This window comes from Gymnoscopelus braueri, assembly GCF_963280865.1.
Source record: "Gymnoscopelus braueri genome assembly, chromosome: 1".
Classification (NCBI taxonomy): domain Eukaryota; kingdom Metazoa; phylum Chordata; class Actinopteri; order Myctophiformes; family Myctophidae; genus Gymnoscopelus; species Gymnoscopelus braueri.
Window position 1 is genome coordinate 17,465,620 of NC_137603.1, and position 19,981 is coordinate 17,485,600.

A 19,981-nucleotide genomic window follows, 5' to 3' on the forward strand; every position below is an offset into this window, starting at 1 on the left:
CGAATCAAGCCATCATGACATGACATGAATCATGACCATAAACGTTTGATTCTGTGATTTTTTTTTTGTTGAAAACGGCAAAACAAAGGGTATTTATTAAATATAGTATATCATATAATTAAATATAAAATAAAAAAAAATCACAGAAAAAAACGTTTTATGGTCATGATTCATGTCATCTCGTGATGGCTTGATTCGAGGCTTAAATTAATAGATATAAATATTTTTGGAAATGTCAATGGAAAAATGCATTGAGTTTTTTCTTCCGGCACCAAAAAAACAGGAAGTGGGCGGGAACTGCGACGCTCTATAGGGGCGGTTTCACCGCCCAAACACAGATATACCATAATATACATATATATATCGGTTTTTTTTAATTATGCTTCCTTAATAATAGCATGCTATCCACCGCATTTCTATTCTAGATCTTGACGAAAATGTTATGCCCCCAAATATTGTGCTTAATATTAACACCACTGAGACCACTTTTAAGCGTTTTAGAGGATTAAAGGTGGTCACTTTTACTTACGCTGTTCTCATAGAGCTTAATCACATGCTGAAAGTGTTTGAAGCTTTCATCGTGATACCGGCATCCAGACGATTCTACAGAAAACCCATACCCTGCCCCAGAAACTGAAGCACTGACCTTTGCAAACCCTCTGGACTTTGTCTAGAAATGTTAAATCCTCCCTCACAGCCAGAAATATGTATTTTATTTTATTTAACAGTATGTGTGAAAAAACATAACCATTGAGTGACCAACAACTGGATTATGTCATTTGAGATGTATACTGTATATCAATATAGGGACATGGGGAAGAATTTCATCCACAGCTGGTATAATACAACAAACTAACAGTAAGGAGGACAGGGGTCCGAGCCTCAGCACAATGTGATCCTGTGATCCTAGAAGAGCAAATGCTGATCCAGGAGCTTGATCTGTTTCATTTTGAGTCATACTGCTGATGTATCATGGTGTAACATTAGAGGGGTTTATTGATTTAAGAATTTGTAAGTCTCTTGATGTTTTGTGCATGTAGAATGAGCAAAACAAATCTAATCTAATACCACTGCTGACCAAACACCTTGCACAGTATCATGGCTATGTTTAATGGCTCTGGATACTAATGTTTTTGCATGTCACCAGGACCCTGTGCTTCCGTTGTAAGATAAGACAAGCTGCATGCGAAGCACACACAGACACCAGAGTTACTGGAATTTTGCCTCTCTGCTATTGATTTTTTGGTGGTCTTTGTGAACATTTACATGACTTGCAGAGACATACAAGCCTTCAGCAACGATTGCTCCCCCTCCCATGCATTAGAGGTCAGGAGACGTGCAGGATGTGAGCTGGCAGATAAGCTGCTCTGGGAGGAATGAGAGATGGAAAAGCTGACAGGGATTCTCCGTCTATCTGTTTGTCTGTCGTTCTGTTTGACTGACTGCCTTGCTGTCTGTATGTCTGTCTGTAAATCTGATAGCCGGAGACTGACATCTTAATTTAAAGTCTTGACCAGGAATGCTGTAGATAAAATCTTGGGTGTGTATTGGTGAGTCTATACACAGAGTGTGACCCTCAGCAGTGCAAAACCTATATCGACAATGAAGTGATTGCATTTATGAAAGACAACTGAAATTATGCTGAACTCGATCGTCTTATTTTTATTGTGTAAGAATCCGTTCAATAAAATCTATATTGCTTATCCAAATGAATGCTTCTTGTCTGGTCCTCAGACATTAACCCTCTCCCCACAAGTCAGTCAGATCATATATTTTACTAAAACTTGTCTGGTCTCCTGTCCAACCCTGGAATTCTGTCAGCTGGAGAACAGAGGTGAGACGAATCAGTCTCTGGTCACTTTAAGTAGTAATGTGCTCATCCCTGATTCTTATAAACAAATCGGACAAAGTGAAATGGCAAAAAGTGAAATAGGGCGCAACCCAGCCCTGGGTAGGTAACCTGGCCTGGCGGGGATCTGCGCTCTAAGGAGCATACTTTTCTAGTTTTAGTTAATTCTCTTAAACCTTTTTTCTTCAGCTCGTAGATTGGCTATTTTTGTCATGACGTGTCAAGTGGTTAAGCTCACTCTTTATCTGTATTACCACTGATACTTTTCAGACACATGGGACGGGATGGTGGTCAGTCACTGTGACACAGCATGACACAGAAACAAGTCATCTCATGGGATATTAGATTGCATCCTCCATTAGCATCCTGATAAATCCCAAGACATCATCAGGTGCGCTGCTCCAAGATGTATCACATCATGACTCAGATTAAATCAACTTTTTTCACCTTTGTCAGCAGGCTCAGCTTTCACTTATTATTAGCCTGTTTGATATCTTCAAAATACAGTATCTTATCCTCAATTATCTTAAACTGAGTGTACAGAACTTTGGGGACACCTTCCTAATGCTTTGCAACCCTTGTTACCCTCAGAATAAACCTGGTCCATCTGGATGTGGACACAACAAAAGGTGTTGAAAACCATCCATTTAAAGCAGCTGAATAATGCTGAATAATTAAAATATTTCAAATACATAAAAACATTTTAACGTTTTTATTTTTTAGCGCTGCCTCAGCAGGAGTCTTGGAATCGGAACGTTCCTGGTTCAGTCCCTGATTCCTCCTAGCTGCGTGTAGAAGTGTACTAGACCTAGAGAGCAGGACCCTAACTTCTCCTGACAAGCCGGCTGGGGCCTTGATGATGTCCTCTGCCACCAGTGTGTGAACGTTTGTGTGAATGGGTAAATGTAGTGCACTTTTCAAAGTGCTTTGGAGACAGGTGCTATTTACCGGGCACCATTTACTATTCATAATCTTTTGGCCAAAGGATATGTTTATGTTTATTTTCATCTTGACCTCATTTTTGTACTGAAACATGAGATGCACTAATGAAATATGCATCTGACTGGTGATGATAGTAAGATAACCAAAATGAGTACATTAAAACACACCTCACACTACTAGCCTGATTTATATTTTGTTAAGTGCTGGTGTCGCGTGACACCATTGTAGCCTCTACAACAGAGAATTAATATTATACCACTACCACCTGCCTGCAACGTTGGCAACCAGGCGGATGAATGGACTCGATTTTGTCTCCATGACCTTGTCCTACTACCATCATCATGAAACATTAGGAACAGGGATTCATATGATAAACCTGTTTCTTTTTGCCATTTCTCCAATCCAAGAAACCAGTGTCTTGAATTTAAGCATTAATTTGTTTTGTTTTTCCAATGTTGTAGTGATTGGAGACCGTCTGTTGCTCAGCATCTGCTGACCTCATTGAGCCACTTTCAAACATCCTGTACCTCATCGTGTGTGTGTGTGTGTGTGTGTGCGTGCGTGCGTGCGTGCGTGCGTGCGTGCGTGCGTGCGTGCGTGCGTGCGTGCGTGCGTGCGTGCGTGCGTGCGTGCGAGAGAGAGAGAGAGAGAGAGAGAGAGAGAGCGAGTGTATGAATTTGTTTGATTGTTTTTTCTTTCATGTTTTTATTACACAATACAGTGCAGTGAGAGAGACAGAGACATGCGAGACATGAGCCTGACCTGAACCCAGGTCCACTGTGTGCAGTCAATGCACAACCAGACACCCCAGACGTGAATTGTATTTTGTCCAACAAGGAACACCGTTAACACTGCAACTGGCATAGGGCAAACATTAGAAGCAAAACTGGGTCAAATGTGGAATGGGAAAGAAAATGACTAATCACCACTGCAACAAATATATAGGGGACACCGGAGTGTGCGTAGTATGTACCATAGACTGTGGTATGTACATGCCTAGGCATGTCCACGCTTGTACAGCATGTGTATTCAGATTTAACCACATTCTAGTGAAAGGCCTGGCTTTGGTTACGGTGGCGTGTCAGCCACAGAGCAGCCTAAAGTGTGAGGAGAGGAGGGGAAGGCGGAGCATAGGACCAGAAGGTATTGGATGGACCTTGCGGGAAACGGGGCCGGCTGCAAGCATAAATAAATATCCCCTGTGGAAAGCCGATCCACTGGCTCACATGTCCACAGCATAGATCTGTGCACTGAGAGGCAGATAGATACATATCAAATCTGTCTGAGTCTGAATACTGTAGTAGTACTCTGGGATGGCACGGCATGGACTGCCGTGCCTTCAGTGTACAACCACATCACATGTTGTTAGTGTGGGCTAGACGTATGTATAGATAGGCTACTGCAGGTGTGAGGGAAGTCCTGGCTTCTTTTGTCTACTACACAGTGAGTGCCAGAGTGTTTCTGAACGATCTGAAAGTGTAAGAATGAACCCATGGGTCCATTTGTAACTAGAAAGAGGGGTGCTCAGTGGCAGGGTGCACAAGAAATGTGATGCTTATCGGTGTACTAGTTTGTGAGATTTGCCACACAAACAGAATCAAATCAACACGTGCACGCACGCACGCGCGCGCACGCACACACACACACACACACACACACACACACACACACACACACACACACACACACACACACACACACACACACACAGGGGCGAAAACATGATCTTTAACTCTGCCTTCGTCCTGGCAGAGATTACTGCCAGATTTTACTGCACTGTGACTAATGTATACATACAGGTGTATCCTACTTAAATTGGAACGTATATGCTATCAGAAGTGTCCTATATAAGAACATAGACTACGGTTGTTCCAATAAGATTGTGATGTATTCCAGGGCGTACATAATATCTTCCATTATTTGGTTTCCTATATGGACTACATCCTATACAAACTATAGATTAAATACCATTACCTTGGCACCGGAGGAACTGGAGAAACATAGTTTGAGCTCACAAGTCCAGTCTTACTGTGAAAATCAATTATGCAAATGAGACAAAGATATGTTTTAAATATCTGTCTAATGACATCTAATATCAGTGGTCCAGTGCCTGCTATTTGCCAGAGCAGGGTGGAGTGAGCTGCCTCTGCCCGGTCCTCTGATACAGATCAATGGAGAGAACTGAGACCAGTGGAGCCAGAGACTCCCCTCTGATTCAATTTACCATCCCTGTAATTCACATGATCTCACTGCTGTCCATTCAACACACACACACGCACACACACACACACACACACACACACACACACACACACACACACACACACACACACACACACACACACACACACACACACACACACACACACACACACACACACACACACCCACGCGCACACACACACACACACCCACACACACACACACACACACACACACACACACACACACACACACACACACACACACACGTTTGTATTACTACACTTGTGAGGTCATAAAAATTTGAGGACGGCAATTATATAAATATATATTTAACCCCTGAGTTACTTGTGCGCCGTTGTAACTCTGGGACTTCCATCTAGACTGTAGAGTGCTCTGTGTTCATTTAACACTGAGTGTACATTCTTGTAGTACAGGCCCGTAGCAGGGTCCATTGTGTTTCTAGCTATCAATCATTTAGCTGGGGACCCAAAGTGGTTCCTTTGCTTAAGGTTTTATGTAAAGCACATTGAATTGCCTTGTTGAAATGTGCTATACAAATAATATTGCCTTGCCTTGCGTTGCCCGTGGAACCTCCTCACACGGATCCCAGGGGTCCCCAGACCCCTGGGAGCACGCACGCACGCACGCATAACATCATATACAGTATAATACATTTCACAAAACCGTACTGAGACATGGGACCTCTGCATTAGTCCTTTAGAATGGGAGCAGATAGGCCCAACTCTTTGTTTAAGTGTTTTGTGCAGTGATAGTGATAGTCTCTTTTGAACCCTATCTACAACATAAGCAACAAATGTTCTCAATGCTCTGGTGCATCATCTGTCACATCATCACAGACACTCACTGGGACATGGAAGTGTATCTTCCTCTCTTAATATTAATTTCCATCTCTCTCTGTCTCTCTCTTACTATTTAACACAGCACAATTATGTTATTCTAACACATGCACAATTTGACACCACATGAAGGCAAATGGAAACTAGAACGGTATATGCCTGTAAAAACACAAGCAGAGCTTGCTAATCCTACACTTCCCAGTCAGACAGAGTTGCATCAATTATTCATGAATCCTACTGTTAGTTCTGTTGCCGTCAGATCAATGCCCCAGTTATATTGGCCAGATATGAGCCCCTATGGTTGATTCCCCCCGTGCTGCCTTGATGGACTGTAGCAGGTTAATGGGAAGGTGGGGCTGTACTTCCTGGGATAAACCACACATTAAAATCCTCAGTGTTAATTTAACTCTGACGATTTTACTGTGAGATGAGCATGACAAACAAAGGGGTGTTTTATAGGGAAGTGACAGTGAGATGAAAATTATTATTATGAATATGAATACAACAGAATAATAGAAAACCCTCAAGATGTGAAGAATTGCATCAATTCCTCCATTTACAGAAATGTGACCTGTACGTTTCTATTAAACACATATGCTGGTAATAAGTGGTAAATAAATCCCTTCAAACATGTTTTTTACTAAGACACTTCCTGTTTCATTTAGTGAATGAGGTCAGATGGAATCAATGCTGCACTTCCACCTGACCCTTTTGAGCTCTAATCAATGGTGCTTTCCTATGTCAATTTCACCTGCTTCTTGAAATTGAAGTTAAAGCTATTTGATGGTACGAGTGTTCGTTGACAGTGTGCAGTAAACGGTTTGCTGAAAAATCATAAAAGACATGTAGCAGAGTTGGGTAGACTACCACTGAAACACAGATGCTTGCCTTGTAGGTAATATCATGTTGTTTTCCCTCATTTCCACCCCTATATATACGATCACGTTGCAAAGCAGTCTACTTCTTCTTTATTTAGATAGTCATTGTTGTTCTTAAGCCCTCAGGCACTGCACTTTAAATGTTGACTTATCTACCTTCATTGTAACTTCTTTGGAAGCCAATTGAATATGGTGTAGGGCAGCTTAAGTAAAACAGAATACTTCTCAAATGTGACCCAGTGCAGTTAGAGCATGATTAAAAATGATTTGTCTAAATATTTGTAAAATAACACTAAATAGGCTAGAGATCCTGGCCCGGATGAGAAACACTTGTTTAAAGTCTGATAAATTGACCTGGTTGGTTGTACATCAGGACATGTGTGATAATGTGAAGTCGTTAAATATTTAGCTCAAGGGAAGTTGAGTGTCACTACATTATTTGACATGTTAGAGTGGCACACACAGGTTCTATGCCTCCATACACAAAGATCAATGCAGTCTGCTTCTCTGCTATACTGCTGTATACTATGTGAGCTATAGCTGCAGATCATTTCAAACAGTGGCCAAAAAACCGTATGACTTCACGTTGACAGCTGATCAATGAGTTACAATAAGTACTTGCAAGTGTTTTAACTGCCGGATGTAGGCGAAATGATCAGGAAATGCATTGATTATCAGATCAATAGGCTATAGCTACACAGGAACTATTCATTAGCTGGGGTTACCAGAGGTGGTGACTTCACAGGTGTACAATTAAAGATAGGGTAAGTGATATTTTTTGGTTAAAACTAAATGTTTTGTATTAAAAGGTTAAAGCACTCTATTCTGATAGTAATCATTGCTATAGTTGTTCAGTCACAGGGGTCTCCCCATCTCTCCAGCTCTTTAATAAACACAAAATACATTTTCAGGTAGGTGCCAAATTTCAGCCAATCAGGAGAGCTAGAGTACCCATTTATCAGCTTTATTTTTTATAGCGTTCCAGTTCCAATTTTTTCACCTCATTTATTTGTGTCACCACTTCCAATTTCACTTGTTTAATCTGTATCCTGACTGAGTTCTCTATCCTGATTGGATAAAATTGGTCTCCTGACCTGAAATCGCATTTTCTGATTATCATTGAAGAGCTGGAGAGACAAGGAGACTCCTGTTACTGAATAAACACTCTATAGCAATGAGTACTATCAGAATATAGAGCTAACACTTATTTTGTACCTTTAATAAAAAAAAACATGGCATGACAACAATGGCATAAGGGAAATCAGAATCGTCTGCAGTATATCTGTCTTAATTTGCTTAAAGGAGTATAGTTCCCCAAATAATTACTTATTTTCTATCAACTACACACAGGAAATAAGTAATTCTTTGGGTAAACTACTCCTTTAAGCTACAAATTGAACAGAAACAATGAGGGAGCTTTCATTTTAAATCAAATTTCAAAACTTTACTGAACAAATAAGATATGGTGCGAGGGAAAAGTAAAAAGCTCTCGTTTGGATAATAATAGGCTACAATATAGGATTAAAAGGCTACCTTGTTTTCTGTAGAATTTGTCAATGAATGTTATCTCACGATCACATGAATCAGAGCCCCGCCTCGACACTTTCATTCATCCATCCTTGGTCCTGTCCTGTCCTGTCTGGGAGGAAACGGCTGCTCCCTGGGGGACTGGGCATTATATATAGAGCTCAGCGGAACTGTCCATTCCCAGAGTTGAAAAGGCTCGCGGCTCCTTCACGTCCTGCACATGCAGTCTAGTCTACTTGGTTTCTTGGTCATGGATATTGAGCAGTCCAATTAAAACAGTTTGAAAGGTAAGATGCAAGGCTGCAATACTTTTTTTTAATCCAATACATCACTAGTAGTAGCCTATAAATGAAAGGACTATGTAAACTAGTGTTTGGCTTTCATTTTCATTCACCCGGCAGAGGTGCAGACGCAGTTTCAGTGTCTGTCCTTTCTCAAATGTAATATGCTAAACCACCAGGCTACAACTCATTTTAATGTGATGTGGGGAAAAGCTAACAGAACTTAACATGCGGTGCGAGATTTCTTGACATTGTTCTGAACATGTCAGAGAACCAGATTTTTGGTTAACACAAAAAGTTTGTTGTTGAAAGGTTAAAGCACTATATTTTGATAATAATCAATGCTGTAGAGTGTTTGTTCAGTATCAGGGGACAGGGGTCTCCCCAAGCTATGAACAGAAAGTAGCCAAAATATTCAGGTGGGTGGCCAAATGTCAGCCAATCAGGAGAGTCAGTAGCCTAACCATTTATCAGCTTAAAATGTATAGTGTTCCAGTTCCAATTTTGTCATCTTATTTATTTGTGTCATCACTCCCAAATCTTTCACTTGTTCATCCTGCATCCTGTGTGAGTTCTCTCTCCTGCATAAAATTGGTATCCGACCTGAAAATGCATTTTCTGTTTAAGCTTAAGAGCTTGAGAGACGGGGAGACTACTGATTACTGATTACAATGATTATCAGAATATAGAGCTACTCAGCTATTTAACACTTAAATTAACAAAGGAAAATCACTTACCCTAGAAATGGAACTACCTTTTAGGCTACAGGCCAAAAACTGATCCACAATAAATAATACCAAATACGAGTGAATCCACAATGAGATTGCAGGCTATTTTTGGTATGAATATGATTTTACTTGCTCTATATTTTATGACAAGGAATGTGTTTTTTTTGTGTGAAATTAACCTTTTTTTTTCATCTGCACTTATCTCCCCTTTTGTTATAGCTATTGCTACCCTTTTCTGATTTTGTGATAACTCGGGCACTTGTGCAACTTACAGTCTGCTTGTTGCTGTTACACTTAATCTGAGCTGCTGTAACTTCAGACAGTAAAATATACTCATTATGACACATACTGTACTCTGTGACACATACTGTACTCTACTCTACTCACATACTGTGCTAATGATTTAGCATTGCTTCCTTTTATGTACCACAGAATAAGGAGAAGAGGAGGAGAAAACTATGTCAGAGAAGAAATCCCGGGGCTCAGACACCCGTCCCAAATGTGGACTCAGGAGCTGGAGTGCCGACAGCTACGTCTGGCGACGGAAGAAGCGCTCCCGGAGCTCCCGGAACGAGACGGGTCTCGGGGGCTTGGAGGCGGAGCTGGGTGTAGAGGAGCTGGGCGTGCGCTCCGCGTCCTGTCCGCGGCGCCGCAGGGACAGGAAGTGCAGCTGCAGCACCAGCACTCTGGGTGATGCCGATGCCGACGGCGTGTGCCGGAAAGCCCTGTCTCGCCGCTCGCTACGGCAGAAGTTCCAAGATGCTATGGGCCAGTGTTTGCCCCTCCGCTCCCACCATCACCACCATCACCATCACCACCACCACCCGCAGGGCGCTTCACGGCCCTTCTCTGTGCTCCTCTGGTCCAAGCGCAAGATCCACGTCTCTGAGCTGATGCAGGACAAGTGCCCCTTCTCGTCCAAGTCTGAACTGGCCCACTGTTGGCACCTTATTAAAAAGCACGCCACCCACCCGAGTGCCATCAGCAGTTCGGAAGCGCACGGCAAAAACCCTGTGCCGGCGTTCTCTTCCTCCCCACCTCCGACCCGCCCCCTCTCCTGGGAGGACATCAGCTGCTCCCCTGGGCCGGGAAGCGGCAGTCTGGACGACTGGGCCCCATCGTGTGCCCACGCGGGGGAAGAGGATGCCTGCGGTCACACCGATTACATCCTGGTCCCAGATCTCCTTCAGATCAACAACAGTTCGTGCTACTGGGGTGTGTTGAACCGCTATGAGGCAGAGGAGCTGCTCGAGGGGCAGCCAGAGGGCACCTTCCTGCTGCGGGACTCTGCCCAGGACGAGTTCCTCTTCTCCGTCAGCTTCCGCCGCTACAGCCGCTCGCTGCACGCGCGCATCGAGCAGAACGGCAAGCGGTTCAGCTTCGATGGACGTGACCCGTGCATGTACCGGGATCCCAGTGTCACGGGGCTGCTCAGGCACTACAGTGACCCGGCCACCTGCTTGTTCTTTGAGCCCCTCCTCTCACGGCCGCTGCCCAGGAACTTCCCTTTCTCACTGCAGCACCTGTGCAGGGCTGTCATCTGTAGCTGCACAACCTATCAGGGCATCGAGTGCCTTTTGCTACCGCCTCAACTCAGGGACTACCTCCGACAGTACCACATCAAGTGCAATGGGGCCTGTGCTGTGTAACATGGTCTTGGGGGACAGAGGTCGCACCGTGGCGATGGGAAGGCGTTTCAGAGCGAAGTGTCTTGCTCGTAACTTGTCGCAAGACACCCAGCTGGTGCAGGGATTGAATCTGTGGTCTTTGGATTTTAGAATCATCTCTTTACCCGTTAGCTCACCTTACCAACCCCCATTCAAACCAAAAGATACACAAGCACTTAGCAATGTAGCGAAAACAGCCATGGGACTTCCCAGGGCTTTGACTTGTCAGCTGGACTGCATAACTGAACATGATGTGCAATACTGCTGACGGACGATATCTCCCTCTATTGACTTTGAACATGGAGTGAGCGTGAACAGTTGCAGAGTACATATGAATAATTTGAACACATTTGTTTCCTTGTGGGAAAGTTTAGATGAAGATACAGGAGACATGGCTGTTAAGAGCAGGTAATTTTAGTTGTCTGATATCACCTTATATCAAGAGAGAAGGAGAGAGAAAGAGAGAGTTTGGCAAGACTTGCTGCACGTATCTGGTGTAAACCTGTTCTGTTGAAAACATTTACATGAAATATTGCATGCTTCACCATTCACCTCATTCTCCTATTTTAGACACAGGTGAGCTGCTTTGGTAACTCACTCAACTAAACTGATCTGAGGTGGGTGCCTTTTTTCATTATGGCCACAAGATGGCAGGACAAGTGCACCGATCAAAGATACGTCTGTATGTATGTATGTATGTATGTATGTATGTATAGCTATATCTGTCTCCTAATGTTTAGAACCACTCACTTGACATACCATTTAATAGTTTACTTCATCTGATACTGACTGAAAGCATCACTTAGTATGATATTAAAGACTCAGTGGATTTTTTACAGCTTTCTTTTAAACAAAAAGCATTGCTTTTTGGATATTGTTTACATGCTGGGGCCAATGCTCACATGCTTTAACCAGGGGAGCCGCTTGGACCCCCTAATGTTTACGAAATGATAAAATCTTACAATTGATGACAATTGTGATGGCCCATGTAAGCCCAGTGTGCTTGAAATCTTCACCCCATTCAGGTTGCAGGGCATTAAGTATAATATTTTGTCGCTATACTATATTAAGTGCTGTAATACTGAAACATACAAAGTCCTTCGATGTGATTTCACAACTGGGTAGGCACCTTATTGTATTTCATCATATTAAATGTCAGACCAATAAATGTCATTTACACTGCTTCTGTAGCATGACAGTTTTTCATTGCTTACCGTCAGAACCATGCTATCTTCTCTAGGCACTTTGCACATTATTGGACACACTTAATGGTGAATCAGAAGTCATGCTTATTCGTGGCTGTTCACTGGCTGCAGATTGTTTTATCAGACAGGGTTGTGACACAGAAAAGCACAGAGAATGGGGACTGGGGAGATAAGAACATCAAAAATGTCAATTTCCCTCTCAATGGGGTGGCATTCAGATTCATTTGTAATTCATCCTCCATGTCCCTGAATGGTTGGGTAAAACAACATCAGCTCTTGCTTTGCCCTTATAGTACATTTGTTCTACAGTATGTGTGCAACACCGTCTATATTCACTATTAGACTAAAATACTTCTATTTAAGTGTTTAGTCTGTACCCTTACACAGACTGACTTACAGTAATCTTACATATTTGTGGATTATTTTTATCTTCACTACTGCACAAGTATCATGTATCAAAACTAACTTATTCATGCTTCTGAAAATGGACATATCATAGCCGTGACTCACAAAACATCTCAAATTATTAATAATATCCTCACATTTCACTAAAATCTGTCTTCATCCAATGACTGGTGGTTTGAGTTTATTGTATGGCCATCTAGGCTTCATCCCTTTCACTGAGACACCATCCTCATCTTTGTACAGTCTGGTCGATGTGACACCATGCTCGTCAATGTAGCCTACAGTCTGGGTCAATGGACGGCGCAAGGAGCCACACATATTGATTCCACCGGACCACATGGATATGAAATATTAATGATGTCTTGTATGATCCATATTAGCCATTGCTTAAGTAGCATATCAAATAGGCCTGTATCAACCAGTATGCTATATTTGATATATACTATAGTATAGGCCTATACAATACATTTGAAATCCAAAACTGAAATCCAAAACTGAGGAATGGATTAGCTTTTTTATGCCATGAGCTTTGGCAAAGGCCCACCGCACTAACTCATAAATAGCTTATTACCGAGACATGCATTTTTTCCCATTCTACAATCCCACAGGTACCTCAGTGGGAATGCAGAGACATCCCATCCACACACACGCACGCACGCACAGTCGCACACACACACACACACACACACACACACACACACACACACACACACACACACACACACACACACACGCACGCACGCGCACGCGCACGCACAAACACACACACACACACACACACACACACACACACACACACACACACACACACGCGCGCACGCACAAACACACGCACAAACACACGCGCACGCACACACACACACGCACACACACACACGCACACACGCCCACACAGCTTGCTCTTGTAGAATGTGGACTATTAGATTTCATTGATGTAATATGTAGGAACACAGCTGTCTGGTAGCAATGTATTTCCTGCTATGTGCTATGCTAATCAAATTATCCTGTGAGATAACTCCCAAATGGGACCAGTGAAAAGTCATTTGATGGATCCAGTCTCCGTTGGATAGAAAGAAGCATAGACATACGTAGACTCTACAGTGGATTTACAGTTGATTTTAAGATTTTACTGATCATGTTTGAAGCATAGTTGGCTTGACCCTTACAGTAACCTCTAGGCCTTTTTTGGTTAAATCAAAAATGTTTTTTTGATAAATAATTCTCTGTATTCTCTATATTTTCCCGGCTTCAATTTCCATCACTTCCAATTGCACTTGTTTATCCTGAATCCTGCACGAGTCTCTCCTGATTGGGAGAAATAGGTATCCCACCAATGTTCTGTTTGCAATGATTACTATATCATAATATAGAGAGCTAAACACATACAAAAATCACATCCCATTTAAGCTCTTTTTTTTCCAGCAGAGCTCCTTCAAAAGAATGCCTGAGGAGCATAGAATAGCAATTTCAGCATATTTTACACAATGTCTTAATACAAACCAAATACGCTTTATTTATATTTGATTGCATTGCAAAACATTATAACGTTGCCTTATTTATCTGAAAATCTGAATTATACTTTGTCCCCTTTTTGAGGTGTAGGCATGGAATTGCCATTGTACATTATACCAATAAACTGGCTAAATTGCGTGTTGTAATGCCAGGATCATTTGGCAACAGTGGTGTAAAGTAACTAAAGTACATTTACTCAAGTACTGTACTTTAACTTAAGTACAATTTTGAGATATTTTTACTTCACTGGAGTATCTAAAATGTTCAGTACTTTTACTTCTACGCCACTACCACTACATCAAAAGGCAAATATTGTACTTTTACTCCACTAGAATGATTTGAAAACGAGTTACTAGTTACTTTGCAGATATTAATCAATATGCTAAAACATACATGAACCACTTTAGCCCTATTTTATACATAGGCTATTTGAAAATAGCCAATCTACAAGCTCACAATGATGCAGGCATTGTGAGCTGCTATTTTCAAACATTTTAGTACTTTAACTTTTGGTACTTTACGTATATTTTGATGCCAATACTTTTGTACTTTTACTAAAGTCCAGGCCTTTTACTTGTAATGTAACAGAGTAATTTCCACATTATGGTATTGCTACTTTTACTTAAGTAATCTGAGTACTTGTCTTCTTCCAAGTTCCTTGGACCCTTTCTTTATGCTGCGTCGGAAGGTTGTCACTTGGAGGGGCGTTGACTTTAATGCGTCATGACGTCGTGACTTTGCTGGCGGGAGTTCTCACGTACGGCCACGGTTCCTTGTTTTCAAGTGACAGGACGCGGGACATCTAGCAGGCTGATCTAACACCGAAACTATTCCTAAAACGTGCTTAATTGTACCGTAAGTCTATATAAATGAGATACTTGCAACGTTATAATTATATAAGATCAGTTAAGAACTTGTTTTACGCTAAACGTTTGGTTGAGGTGTATATTGTTATTGAATTACGAGCCAGATTGTTGTAATGGTCCAATTATTTTTGCATTGTTTGGTAGAGAACTAGATGCTCTCTTGTGGCTAATCAGTAACGGGGTACTTTCTTATGTTGTGAATAGCCCCTTTCGGAACCCAATGTACCTTTTTGCAGTGGTGTAAAGTAACTAAGTACATTTACTCAAGTACTGTACTTGAGTACAATTTTGAGGTATTTTTTACTTTACTGGTGTATTTCCAATTTTCTGTACTTTTACTTCTACTCTACTACATCTCAGAGGCAAATATTATTCTTTTACTCCACTACAATTATTTGAACTTTAGTTACTAGTTACTTAGTAGATTTGTATTATTATTACAAAACATACATTAACCTATATACATTTTGGCCATTTGAAAATAGCAGATCTACAAGCTCACAATGAGCTCGCAGATCTGCTATTTTCAAAAGATTTCATACACATAATATGCATTTGAAAACTTGTGAAATGGGACATTCTGCATAATGAGTACTTTCTACTTTTGGTACTTTTAAGTACATTTTGATACCAATACTTTTGTACTTTTACTCAAAGTAAAAATTTGAATTCTGGACTTTTACTTGTGACAGAGTATTTCTACATTGCAGTATTGATACTTTTACTTAAAGGTAGGGTAAGTGATATTTTTGGGTATTTTCTTTTGTTTTGTTCAAAAGGTTAAAGTACTATATTCTGATAGTAATCATTGCTACAGAGCGTTTGTTCGGTCACAGGGGTCTCTCCAGCTCTTTAGTAAACTAGTAGAATATAGTACATGTTTTGGTTGGTGACAACATTTAAGCCAATCAAGAGAGAGCACTGAAAATGCATTTTCTGTTTAATAAAGAACTGGAGAGACATGGGACACTCCTTTTACTGAACAAACACTCTATAGCAATGAGTACTATCACAATATAGAGCTATTTAACACATATTTTAACCAAAGTAAATCACTTACCCTACCTTTTAGTAAAAAATGTGGGTACTTTTTCCACCACTGCCTTTTTGTTTGGCATGTCGTCCCAAATACAAAAGAACTGCGTTCCGAAAGGAGCAACGTTGTGAATAAACACAATCCATTCTAATCTCATGTCGTGTCATTGCACATAAAGTCATTTGTCAGTAGTCTGCATTCATTGTCATGCATGTTGTCATGTTGTCAAAGCAAATTGCTAGCAATTAGTGATAAAAAATCTCTGATAGTAATGTACGTGATTCATGTTCTGTACTCTTTGTCATCTACAGTCAGGTCCTTTCTGTCAGAATGCCATGTGAAAGAAAGCCCATGCGTTATGGCCATTCAGAGGGACACACCGATGTCTGTTTTGATGACAGCGGGAAGTATGTCTACATTTATAACCCATATCCATATAAAACAAAACCGCATCCTCACCACAGTACACAACTGAAGACATGACCCTTGTGTGTTGTCATAGGAATTATGGTATTATTTACGAAAAAAGGTAAATGTAATAACTTTGTCACATGTCTAGTCAACTAGCCAAATACACGTGTATTTCATGAGAGGTCAGACAGCACTGGTGCTCCAGCAGTTTGGGGTTAATTGCATTGTTTAACCCATTCAATCCGGGAACACATCTGTGTCATTTAAGATTTGAGCTATAACCATTATTTTTATACTTTGGCTATTAAAAAATAGCAGATCTACAAGCTCATAGCGCGGCACTGAGTGCCGCGCTATGAGCTTGTAGATCGGTATTTTTTAAAAATCGTGAACATTTGTGCAAATCTTTTTAAAATCTTTGCTTCTTGGGGGTCCCGGTCGGCGGCCAAATGCATATAATTTTGGGGGTCCTTGACAAGAAAAAGTTTGAGAACCATTGATACAGCAACATACGTTTTTTTTTCAGAAAACTGACACATTTGTAAAGATTTGCACACATTTTCAAGATTTTTCAAAAATATACAAGCTCATAGAGCTTGTATATCTGCTATTTTTGAATAGCCAAAGAAATCATAAAATGACACGGATGCCTTACCGGTCTTAAGGGATTTTGTCAGAGTTGGTGCTTGATGTAACGTACAGTAGTGCTCACACAGTCACTACCACTTCAGTGATTTCTTTTAAAAACGATTTCTCAGCTTTTCTGCCCTTCTTTAAGATAAGATTATACTTTTAAATGTGCTTAGAAGAAGATGGAATTGTGTTTTTCAATTCATGTTGGAGTTATGCCACCTTATGGAAACCTGGGATAACCTACAGTTATGCACATAAATATCCAACCGCTGACCATGGGCACATTTTTCTCAGGTTCATAGTGACCTGTGGAAGTGATGGAGATGTCCGTATCTGGGAGGGTCTGGATGATGACGACCCCAAGTCCATCAACGTTGGGGACAAGGCCTACTCTGTGGCCCTGAAGGTAGGTTGGTTAGGAGGAGGGTGTATGTACATGGTTGTTATTATTGCTATGGTGCAGGATTTTACTAATACACTGAGGTTGTCTTCATGGCCCCGATCTCATTAGCAAGGATACAGCCTTTCACCTAGACACCTAGTTGGGAACATTCCTTATCATCTTTTGTCCAAAAATGTTACATGAAGAGACAACCTAGAAACGTAGCATCATGTGACTACTGTACAATTTGCCTCAGCCTCTGGTTTCCATGGTAATCAAGTAGCTCATGCACTGTCTGCACAAATCAAGCCTCTTGTGCAGCAGATCTGACTGCCTCCAATGGATACGTCACATGCCATGAAAAATGTAACAATGGATGATGTTTTGGAGCTTTTACTTTGATTTTATCTAGAAAAAGAAGCTGATGAAGTTACAATTAATAAATATTAAATAAGCTATTAAAATAATAACCAGATGTAAGAGTCGCTGGCATCGACGTATACTGTATCATTATGGGATATCCAATGTATCCTATGAGCTCCCAAGCAGCCATATTTCCTAAAACATAATGCTACTTCTCTAGGAAGCTTCATCGCAAATGACACAGAGCCATGATCTCCAGTGACAGTTATGATGTAGTACTCGTTAAAACCCCACAAATAACTAGTACCAATAAACTACTGGACAAAATGGCGATTTAACATTTTCCTCAAAGCCACTTTTCCATGTGTTACGAAACCCTTTAGGGTCTAGGTTTGGAGTTGTAACACAATGATGGTAAACAGGTTGATGAGCATAGGTAGTGCAAATAATGGAGGCCACACAAGGGTTTGAGCAAAAGGTGCTGTGTGCTTTTACTCTTCAAGCAAGTTATTTACAATATGTAAATTTCAATATGCACAGGGCACAAGGTTAACCATAACAAAAGTAAGCCACTACCAGGGGACTCGGGTGTTGCCAAAATAACAAACAAAACAGCTAGGGAACAAAAGACAGCTTAACTACCTAACTAAATTGTAACTAGTACAAAACAAAAGACTGCCTACCTACAGTAACTACTCTAATGATGGGTTGGTGACTTCAGACCTGTAGTGAATGATAGAGGGAAGGAGAGACAGGGGAGGAACACACAGGAATCCCAGACAACAAAACAAACTACGTGGAACGTAACACCATGTCTTCCTGTGCTCATTCTAATAACGCCTAGTCTGAATCCTATATCAAAATTGGCTTAAGGAAGGGCCGGCCTCCGGCGGGCGGACCACGTCGTCACGTCAGTATGACTCAGCAATAATAAGGATTTAAGGAGTTCCCAATGCAGCTACGCCCAAATATGGAGTGTGTTGTCTAACCTCAATGTGTCGTCATGGCATCGGGTGCAAACAACTCAGTCAGCTCCATATATGGGGGCATGCCCATATATGGGCTTATACTGATGACATCAGGGATATATTTATGCCATATATTGGCATAAAAGGGACAAGGTACTAAACTGACAGATACACAGATCTCCATATATGGACATATCTGTCGGATCGGCACGAACCTCTAGTGCCTTGGTTCTCAAAGTGGGGTCTGGGGACCCCCAGGGGTCCTTGAGGGAGTTCCAGGGGGTCCCCAGCAAAATGATTTTATGAACCAAATGGACCCTTATGGGTCTGTAACTCTGAGAGTGTACAAATGGAACCAAATGGACCGTAACGGGTCCATTTGGTTCCATTTGTACACTCTCAGAGTTAAATTAACATTGATTTTACTTTTTAAATTGGAGTCCCAAAGATAGAAATGCCATTAAATGGGGGTCCGTAGCCCAATGCATGTCAAACTGGGGGTCCTTGAAATTAAAATGGTTGACAATCACTGCTAGAGCCGTAAAAATCTTCTCTTATGGGACGCCCCTGGCATATCTTTTCAAATGGGCGTCCGCAGGCTAATAAGTGTCAATTTGGGGGTCCTTGATATGAAAAAGTTTGAGAACCGCTGCTCTAGTGTATTTAAAATGGCTCCATCCACCCTCCCATCTGGTACTCAAACATTTGCCTTACATGATTGTTCTGGGATCACAGCAGACATGCAAAAGTGTCACTTTTCAGCTACAGTCACCTTTTTGAACCCAAATAGGGCAATTGTGTGACACCTGACCCGAAAGAAAACAACATGTTGTCACCTTTTTCACCTCGGGGCTGTTTGCATGCCTGGATCACAGTCCAGAGACACTGGCTCTGACTCCTGTTCTCCTTACCTTAACTCTCTTCTATATCTTTTGGTTCACTCTACAGAAGGGCAAGCTGGTGACCGCGGGCTCCAACAACACAGTGCAGAGCCACACGTTTCCTGACGGTGATCCAGACGGCATTCTGACGCGCTTCACCACCAACGTCACCCACGTCACGTTCAACAGCACTGGCACAAGAGTCGCTGCCGGCTCCAGGTATTGCAGCCTTGTCTTACAGAGCCAGGAGTATTGTTCTTTAGTTTTTTACTATTTCAATGCCAGAGTAAGTTCGCAACACGTTGCGAGCTTGTATATTGGACATTTTGCTCACCTATTATGACATGCCCAGAACTGGGAGGCCAGAGAGTGTTAAAAAGTGGAT

The 19,981-nt window shown here is 41.6% G+C and overlaps 2 protein-coding genes across 3 annotated transcripts in view; both read left to right on the top strand.

Moving 5' to 3' along the window:
* Positions 1–8,452: 8,452 nt before the first annotated feature.
* socs4 (suppressor of cytokine signaling 4) lies at positions 8,453–10,916 on the top strand (the record flags this gene model as incomplete). The annotated part of the gene is made up of 2 exons (XM_080428322.1): positions 8,453–8,545; positions 9,700–10,916. Exon 2 carries the CDS (start codon positions 9,726–9,728, stop codon positions 10,914–10,916), a length of 1,191 nt encoding a protein of 396 aa, XP_080284448.1. The 5' UTR covers positions 8,453–8,545; positions 9,700–9,725.
* A 3,916-nt stretch (positions 10,917–14,832) lies between these two features.
* wdhd1 (WD repeat and HMG-box DNA binding protein 1) overlaps positions 14,833–19,981 on the top strand; it is a 29,982-nt gene continuing 24,833 nt past the window's right edge. For both annotated transcript variants that reach the window (XM_080427509.1, XM_080427508.1), the window contains exons 1-4: positions 14,833–14,911; positions 16,270–16,365; positions 17,297–17,408; positions 19,664–19,815. In XM_080427509.1, coding sequence (XP_080283635.1) covers positions 16,289–16,365; positions 17,297–17,408; positions 19,664–19,815 — 341 coding nt within the window. In that variant the 5' untranslated portion in view covers positions 14,833–14,911; positions 16,270–16,288. The remainder of the gene's footprint in view (positions 14,912–16,269; positions 16,366–17,296; positions 17,409–19,663; positions 19,816–19,981) is intronic.